Below are 10,073 nucleotides of genomic sequence, written 5' to 3'. Positions count from 1 at the left end.
GCGGTGTGTGTATTGTCTCTCCCTCTATATATCTCTATAAACGGTGTGTGTATTGTCTCCCTCTATATATCTCTATAAGCGGTGTGTGTATTGTCTCTCCCTCTATATCTCTCTCTATAAACGGTGTGTGTATTGTGTCTCTCCCTCTATATAGCTCTATAAGCGGTGTGTGTATTGTGTCTCTCCCTCTATATCTCTATAAACGGTGTGTGTATTGTGTCTCTCCCTCTATATATCTCTCTATAAACGGTGTGCGTATTGTCTCTCCCTCTATATATCTCTCTATAAACGGTGTGTGTATTGTGTCTCCCTCTATACATCTCTCTCTATAAACGGTGTGTGTATTGTGTCTCTCCCTCTATATATCTCTCTATAAACGGCGTGTGTATTGTCTCTCCCTCTATATATCTCTATAAACGGTGTGTGTATTGTCTCTCTCCCTCTATATATCTCTATAAACGGTGTGTGTATTGTGTCTCTCCCTCTATATATCTCTCTATAAACGGTGTGTGTATTGTCTCTCTCCCTCTATATATCTCTCTATAAACGGTGTGTGTATTGTGTGGTTCCAGCTGGTGAGAAGAAGATGATGGTTCCTTCGTCTACAGCGGGAGGTCAGCAGCTCTACTCCCAGAACTCTCCCTTCCAGCCCGGACACTCTGCCAAGAGCTTCAGGTACACCTCTCTGTGTGTCTGTGTGAGTCTCTGTGGGTCTGTGTGGGTCTCAGTGGGTTGTGTGTGGGTCTCTGTGGGTTGTGTGTGGGTCTCTGGGTTGTGTGTGGGTCTCTGTGGGTTGTGTGTGGGTCTCTGTGGGTTGTGTGTGGGTCTCTGGGTTGTGTGTGGGTCTCTGGGTTGTGTGTGGGTCTCTGTGGCTTGTGTGTGGGTCTCTGTGGGTTGTGTGTGGGTCTCTGTGGGTTGTGTGTGGGTCTCTGTGGGTTGTGTGTGGGTCTCTGTGGGTTGTGTGTGGGTCTCTGTGGGTTGTGTGTGGGTCTCTGTGGGTCTGTGTGTACGTGCATGCATGCACATTAGCGTGTGTGTTTAAAGTTGAAAGCCGTGAGGAAAGACAGGGCCTCAGGTGATGGTTAAACAACTGAGCAGACTAGAGTTGACAGATGTGAACAGTTAAATGTGTTGTTAAAGTATAAACTAAATATGACCGTCTGCATGGGGTCTATATAAAGGCTCTCATGTCACACATTTACTTGGAATGCTGTCTGTCTGTGTGTTTTACACAGCTCCTCAGTGATCCATGTCCCGGGGGTGAACGATATCCAGCCGTCGGGATCGTCCAATCAGAACCTAGCTCAGATCTCCAGACAGCTCAACCCAGGACAGGTGGCCTGGACTGGCAACAGACCCCCATTCTCTGGCCAGGTACACACACACACACACACACACACACACACACAGGACTAACTAACAACAAACCCTACCTTCTCAGGCCAGGTCTCTCACACACAGGACTAACAACAGACCCTACCTTCTCAGGCCAGGTCTCTCACACACAGGACTAACAACAGACCTACCTTCTCAGGCCTGGTCTCTCACACACAGGACTAACAACAGACCTACCTTCTCAGGCCAGGTCTCTCACACACAGGACTAACAACAGACCCTACCTTCTCAGGCCAGGTCTCTCACACACAGGACTAACAACAGACCTACCTTCTCAGGCCTGGTCTCTCACACACAGGACTAACAACAGACCCTACCTTCTCAGGCCAGGTCTCTCACACACAGGACTAACAACAGACCTACCTTCTCAGGCCAGGTCTCTCACACACAGGACTAACAACAGACCCTACCTTCTCAGGCCAGGTCTCTCACACACAGGACTAACAACAGACCTACCTTCTCAGGCCAGGTCTCTCACACACAGGACTAACAACAGACCCTACCTTCTCAGGCCAGGTCTCTCACACACAGGACTAACAACAAACCTACCTTCTCAGGCCAGGTCTCTCACACACAGGACTAACAACAGACCTACCTTCTCAGGCCAGGTCTCTCACATACAGGACTAACAACATACCCTACCTTCTCAGGCCAGGTCTCTCACACACAGGACTAACAACATACCCTACCTTCTCAGGCCAGGTCTCTCACACACAGGACTAACAACAGACCCTACCTTCTCAGGCCAGGTCTCTCACACACAGGACTAACAACATACCCTACCTTCTCAGGCCAGGTCTCTCACACACAGGACTAACAACAGACCCTACCTTCTCAGGCCAGGTCTCTCACACACACAGGACTAACAACAGACCTACCTTCTCAGGCCAGGTCTCTCACACACAGGACTAACAACAGACCCTACCTTCTCAGGCCAGGTCTCTCACACACACAGGACTAACAACATACCCTACCTTCTCAGGCCAGGTCTCTCACACACAGGACTAACAACAGACCCTACCTTCTCAAGCCAGGTCTCTCACACAGACCTGAACATGTAGCAGAGATGATTTGTGTTGTGAGTAGAGTCAGACAGAATCCAGAAATCTGAAACTGTATAAATATCTGTAGAATCACTCCAGACTTGGTTCCATTCCAGATCTAATGCCTAGGTGTTGTAGGTGTTTTCTAGTCAGGCAGACGACACACTGATCACACACTGACTACTCCCATAGCTACTACAGAATGTAGGCACCTCTGCTTTGGTTGACAACAGGAATCCTCTACTGCTAACCAATAGCATCATTAGCATTTCTAATGCGTTTCAGTGGTCGCTATGCAGATTCTCTCTCTCTTTCTCCTCGCTTCAGTGAATCTCATCAGCAGAGACTGGTAATGGTGTGTGTGTGTGTGTGTGGGTGGGTGGGTGGGTGTGTTTTCTCTGATCTGCATATCGGACCACACGACATGCGTGTGTGTTGAGCATATGGTGTTTAGTAGGCTCATTTGTCTTCTCAACCTACACCAGTAACACACAGACACACACACGTCTCTCTGCTAGTCTAGTAAAACACACATGTCTCTCTGCTAGTCTAGTAAAACACACATGTCTCTCTGCTAGTCTAGTACAACAGACACGTCTCTCTGCTAGTCTAGTAAAACACACATGTCTCTCTGCTAGTCTAGTAAAACACACACATCTCTCTGCTAGTCTAGTAAAACACACATGTCTCTCTGCTAGTCTAGTAAAACACACACGTCTCTCTGCTAGTCTAGTAAAACACACATGTCTCTCTGCTAGTCTAGTAAAACACACATGTCTCTCTGCTAGTCTAGTACAACAGACACGTCTCTCTGCTAGTCTAGTAAAACACACATGTCTCTCTGCTAGTCTAGTAAAACACACACATCTCTCTGCTAGTCTAGTAAAACACACACGTCTCTCTGCTAGTCTAGTAAAACACACACGTCTCTCTGCTAGTCTAGTAAAACACACACGTCTCTCTGTTAGTCTAGTAAAACACACACGTCTCTCTGCTAGTCTAGTAAAACACACACGTCTCTCTGCTAGTCTAGTAAAACACACACGTCTCTCTGCTAGTCTAGTAAAACACACACGTCTCTGCTAGTCTAGTACAACACACACGTCTCTCTGCTAGTCTAGTAAAACACACACGTCTCTGCTAGTCTAGTACAACACACACGTCTCTGCTAGTCTAGTAAAACACACACGTCTCTGCTAGTCTAGTACAACACACACGTCTCTGCTAGTCTAGTAAAACACACACGTCTCTGCTAGTCTAGTAAAACACACACGTCTCTGCTAGTCTAGTACAACACACACGTCTCTCTGTTAGTCTAGTACAACACACACGTCTCTCTGCTAGTCTAGTAAAACACACACGTCTCTCTGCTAGTCTAGTACAACACACACGTCTCTCTGTTAGTCTAGTACAACACACACGTCTCTCTGCTAGTCTAGTACAACACACACGTCTCTGCTAGTCTAGTACAACACACACGTCCCTCTGCTAGTCTAGTACAACACACACGTCTCTCTGCTAGTCTAGTACAACACACACGTCTCTCTGCTAGTCTAGTAAAACACACACGTCTCTCTGCTAGTCTAGTACAACACACACGTCTCTCTGTTAGTCTAGTACAACACACACGTCTCTCTGCTAGTGTAGTAAAACACACACGTCTCTCTGCTAGTCTAGTAAAACACACACGTCTCTCTGCTAGTCTAGTAAAACACACACGTCTCTCTGCTAGTCTAGTAAAACACACACGTCTCTCTGCTAGTCTAGTACAACACACACGTCTCTCTGCTAGTCTAGTAAAACACACACGTCTCTCTGCTAGTCTAGTAAAACACACACGTCTCTCTGCTAGTCTAGTAAAACACACACGTCTCTCTGCTAGTCTAGTACAACACACACGTCTCTCTGCTAGTCTAGTACAACACACACGTCTCTCTGCTAGTCTAGTAAAACACACACGTCTCTCTGCTAGTCTAGTAAAACACACACGTCTCTCTGCTAGTCTAGTAAACACACACGTCTCTCTGCTAGTCTAGTACAACACACACGTCTCTCTGCTAGTCTAGTAAAACACACACGTCTCTCTGCTAGTCTAGTAAAACACACACGTCTCTCTGCTAGTCTAGTAAAACACACACGTCTCTCTGCTAGTCTAGTACAACACACACGTCTCTCTGCTAGTCTAGTACAACACACACGTCTCTGCTAGTCTAGTAAAACACACACGTCTCTCTGCTAGTCTAGTACAACACACACGTCTCTCTGCTAGTCTAGTAAAACACACACGTCTCTCTGCTAGTCTAGTACAACACACACGTCTCTCTGCTAGTCTAGTAAAACACACACGTCTCTCTGCTAGTCTAGTAAAACACACACGTCTCTCTGCTAGTCTAGTAAAACACACACGTCTCTGCTAGTCTAGTACAACACACACGTCTCTCTGCTAGTCTAGTAAAACACACACGTCTCTGCTAGTCTAGTAAAACACACACGTCTCTCTGTTAGTCTAGTACAACACACACGTCTCTCTGCTAGTCTAGTACAACACACACGTCTCTCTGCTAGTCTAGTACAACACACACGTCTCTCTGCTAGTCTAGTACAACACACACGTCTCTCTGTTAGTCTAGTACAACACACACGTCTCTCTGCTAGTCTAGTACAACACACACGTCTCTCTGCTAGTCTAGTACAACACACACGTCTCTCTGCTAGTCTAGTACAACACACACGTCTCTCTGCTAGTCTAGTACAACACACACGTCTCTCTGCTAGTCTAGTAAAACACACACGTCTCTGCTAGTCTAGTACAACACACACGTCTCTCTGCTAGTCTAGTACAACACACACGTCTCTGCTAGTCTAGTAAAACACACACGTCTCTGCTAGTCTAGTAAAACACACACGTCTCTGCTAGTCTAGTGCAACGCACACGTCTCTCTGTTAGTCTAGTACAACACACACGTCTCTCTGCTAGTCTAGTAAAACACACACGTCTCTCTGCTAGTCTAGTACAACACACACGTCTCTCTGCTAGTCTAGTAAAACACACACGTCTCTCTGCTAGTCTAGTAAAACACACACGTCTCTCTGTTAGTCTAGTAAAACACACACGTCTCTCTGCTAGTCTAGTAAAACACACACGTCTCTCTGCTAGTCTAGTAAAACACACACGTCTCTCTGCTAGTCTAGTAAAACACACACGTCTCTGCTAGTCTAGTACAACACACACGTCTCTCTGCTAGTCTAGTAAAACACACACGTCTCTGCTAGTCTAGTACAACACACACGTCTCTGCTAGTCTAGTAAAACACACACGTCTCTGCTAGTCTAGTACAACACACACGTCTCTGCTAGTCTAGTAAAACACACACGTCTCTGCTAGTCTAGTAAAACACACACGTCTCTGCTAGTCTAGTACAACACACACGTCTCTCTGTTAGTCTAGTACAACACACACGTCTCTCTGCTAGTCTAGTAAAACACACACGTCTCTCTGCTAGTCTAGTACAACACACACGTCTCTCTGTTAGTCTAGTACAACACACACGTCTCTCTGCTAGTCTAGTACAACACACACGTCTCTGCTAGTCTAGTACAACACACACGTCCCTCTGCTAGTCTAGTACAACACACACGTCTCTCTGCTAGTCTAGTACAACACACACGTCTCTCTGCTAGTCTAGTAAAACACACACGTCTCTCTGCTAGTCTAGTACAACACACACGTCTCTCTGTTAGTCTAGTACAACACACACGTCTCTCTGCTAGTGTAGTAAAACACACACGTCTCTCTGCTAGTCTAGTAAAACACACACGTCTCTCTGCTAGTCTAGTAAAACACACACGTCTCTCTGCTAGTCTAGTAAAACACACACGTCTCTCTGCTAGTCTAGTACAACACACACGTCTCTCTGCTAGTCTAGTAAAACACACACGTCTCTCTGCTAGTCTAGTAAAACACACACGTCTCTCTGCTAGTCTAGTAAAACACACACGTCTCTCTGCTAGTCTAGTACAACACACACGTCTCTCTGCTAGTCTAGTACAACACACACGTCTCTGCTAGTCTAGTAAAACACACACGTCTCTGCTAGTCTAGTACAACACACACGTCTCTCTGCTAGTCTAGTAAAAGACACACGTCTCTCTGCTAGTCTAGTACAACACACACGTCTCTCTGCTAGTCTAGTAAAACACACACGTCTCTCTGCTAGTCTAGTAAAACACACACGTCTCTCTGCTAGTCTAGTAAAACACACACGTCTCTGCTAGTCTAGTACAACACACACGTCTCTCTGCTAGTCTAGTAAAACACACACGTCTCTGCTAGTCTAGTACAACACACACGTCTCTCTGCTAGTCTAGTAAAACACACACGTCTCTGCTAGTCTAGTACAACACACACGTCTCTCTGCTAGTCTAGTACAACACACACGTCTCTGCTAGTCTAGTAAAACACACACGTCTCTGCTAGTCTAGTAAAACACACACGTCTCTGCTAGTCTAGTGCAACGCACACGTCTCTCTGTTAGTCTAGTACAACACACACGTCTCTCTGCTAGTCTAGTAAAACACACACGTCTCTCTGCTAGTCTAGTACAACACACACGTCTCTCTGTTAGTCTAGTACAACACACACGTCTCTCTGCTAGTCTAGTACAACACACACGTCTCTGCTAGTCTAGTACAACACACACGTCCCTCTGCTAGTCTAGTACAACACACACGTCTCTCTGCTAGTCTAGTACAACACACACGTCTCTCTGCTAGTCTAGTAAAACACACACGTCTCTCTGCTAGTCTAGTACAACACACACGTCTCTCTGTTAGTCTAGTACAACACACACGTCTCTCTGCTAGTCTAGTAAAACACACACGTCTCTGCTAGTCTAGTAAAACACACACGTCTCTCTGCTAGTCTAGTACAACACACACGTCTCTCTGCTAGTCTAGTACAACACACACGTCTCTCTGCTAGTCTAGTAAAACACACACGTCTCTCTGCTAGTCTAGTACAACACACACGTCTCTCTGCTAGTCTAGTACAACACACACGTCTCTCTGCTAGTCTAGTAAAACACACACGTCTCTCTGTTAGTCTAGTACAACACACACGTCTCTCTGCTAGTCTAGTACAACACACACGTCTCTGCTAGTCTAGTACAACACACACGTCCCTCTGCTAGTCTAGTACAACACACACGTCTCTCTGCTAGTCTAGTAAAACACACACGTCTCTCTGCTAGTCTAGTACAACACACACGTCTCTCTGTTAGTCTAGTACAACACACACGTCTCTCTGCTAGTCTAGTAAAACACACACGTCTCTCTGCTAGTCTAGTAAAACACACACGTCTCTCTGCTAGTCTAGTAAAACACACACGTCTCTCTGCTAGTCTAGTACAACACACACGTCTCTCTGCTAGTCTAGTAAAACACACACGTCTCTCTGCTAGTCTAGTAAAACACACACGTCTCTCTGCTAGTCTAGTAAAACACACACGTCTCTCTGCTAGTCTAGTAAAACACACACGTCTCTCTGCTAGTCTAGTACAACACACACGTCTCTCTGCTAGTCTAGTAAAACACACACGTCTCTCTGCTAGTCTAGTACAACACACACGTCTCTCTGCTAGTCTAGTAAAACACACACGTCTCTCTGCTAGTCTAGTAAAACACACACGTCTCTCTGCTAGTCTAGTAAAACACACACGTCTCTGCTAGTCTAGTACAACACACACGTCTCTGCTAGTCTAGTAAAACACACACGTCTCTGCTAGTCTAGTGCAACGCACACGTCTCTCTGTTAGTCTAGTACAACACACACGTCTCTCTGCTAGTCTAGTAAAACACACACGTCTCTCTGCTAGTCTAGTACAACACACACGTCTCTCTGTTAGTCTAGTACAACACACACGTCTCTCTGCTAGTCTAGTACAACACACACGTCTCTGCTAGTCTAGTACAACACACACGTCCCTCTGCTAGTCTAGTACAACACACACGTCTCTCTGCTAGTCTAGTACAACACACACGTCTCTCTGCTAGTCTAGTAAAACACACACGTCTCTCTGCTAGTCTAGTACAACACACACGTCTCTCTGTTAGTCTAGTACAACACACACGTCTCTCTGCTAGTCTAGTAAAACACACACGTCTCTGCTAGTCTAGTAAAACACACACGTCTCTCTGCTAGTCTAGTACAACACACACGTCTCTCTGCTAGTCTAGTACAACACACACGTCTCTCTGCTAGTCTAGTAAAACACACACGTCTCTCTGCTAGTCTAGTACAACACACACGTCTCTCTGCTAGTCTAGTACAACACACACGTCTCTCTGCTAGTCTAGTAAAACACACACGTCTCTCTGTTAGTCTAGTACAACACACACGTCTCTCTGCTAGTCTAGTACAACACACACGTCTCTGCTAGTCTAGTACAACACACACGTCCCTCTGCTAGTCTAGTACAACACACACGTCTCTCTGCTAGTCTAGTAAAACACACACGTCTCTCTGCTAGTCTAGTACAACACACACGTCTCTCTGTTAGTCTAGTACAACACACACGTCTCTCTGCTAGTCTAGTAAAACACACACGTCTCTCTGCTAGTCTAGTAAAACACACACGTCTCTCTGCTAGTCTAGTAAAACACACACGTCTCTCTGCTAGTCTAGTACAACACACACGTCTCTCTGCTAGTCTAGTAAAACACACACGTCTCTCTGCTAGTCTAGTAAAACACACACGTCTCTCTGCTAGTCTAGTAAAACACACACGTCTCTCTGCTAGTCTAGTAAAACACACACGTCTCTCTGCTAGTCTAGTACAACACACACGTCTCTCTGCTAGTCTAGTAAAACACACACGTCTCTCTGCTAGTCTAGTACAACACACACGTCTCTCTGCTAGTCTAGTAAAACACACACGTCTCTCTGCTAGTCTAGTAAAACACACACGTCTCTCTGCTAGTCTAGTAAAACACACACGTCTCTGCTAGTCTAGTACAACACACACGTCTCTCTGCTAGTCTAGTAAAACACACACGTCTCTGCTAGTCTAGTACAACACACACGTCTCTCTGCTAGTCTAGTAAAACACACACGTCTCTGCTAGTCTAGTACAACACACACGTCTCTCTGCTAGTCTAGTACAACACACACGTCTCTGCTAGTCTAGTAAAACACACACGTCTCTGCTAGTCTAGTAAAACACACACGTCTCTGCTAGTCTAGTGCAACGCACACGTCTCTCTGTTAGTCTAGTACAACACACACGTCTCTCTGCTAGTCTAGTAAAACACACACGTCTCTCTGCTAGTCTAGTACAACACACACGTCTCTCTGTTAGTCTAGTACAACACACACGTCTCTCTGCTAGTCTAGTACAACACACACGTCTCTGCTAGTCTAGTACAACACACACGTCCCTCTGCTAGTCTAGTACAACACACACGTCTCTCTGCTAGTCTAGTACAACACACACGTCTCTCTGCTAGTCTAGTAAAACACACACGTCTCTCTGCTAGTCTAGTACAACACACACGTCTCTCTGTTAGTCTAGTACAACACACACGTCTCTCTGCTAGTCTAGTAAAACACACACGTCTCTGCTAGTCTAGTAAAACACA

The 10,073-nt window shown here is 45.8% G+C and overlaps 1 protein-coding gene across 12 annotated transcripts in view; it reads left to right on the top strand.

The window, feature by feature from the left end:
* The window catches only part of arnt2 (aryl-hydrocarbon receptor nuclear translocator 2), a 104,148-nt gene that overhangs the window by 78,613 nt on the left and 15,462 nt on the right, over positions 1-10,073 (top strand). For all 12 annotated transcript variants that reach the window (XM_031812380.1, XM_031812378.1, XM_031812370.1 and 9 more), the window contains 2 exons: positions 573-675; positions 1,236-1,374. In XM_031812380.1, the coding sequence (XP_031668240.1) occupies positions 573-675; positions 1,236-1,374 (242 nt within the window). The remainder of the gene's footprint in view (positions 1-572; positions 676-1,235; positions 1,375-10,073) is intronic.

Source organism: Oncorhynchus kisutch, unplaced genomic scaffold, assembly GCF_002021735.2.
Source record: "Oncorhynchus kisutch isolate 150728-3 unplaced genomic scaffold, Okis_V2 Okis03b-Okis08b_hom, whole genome shotgun sequence".
NCBI classification, from domain to species: Eukaryota; Metazoa; Chordata; class Actinopteri; order Salmoniformes; family Salmonidae; genus Oncorhynchus; species Oncorhynchus kisutch.
This window is presented reverse-complemented; position numbering and strand designations above follow the sequence as displayed.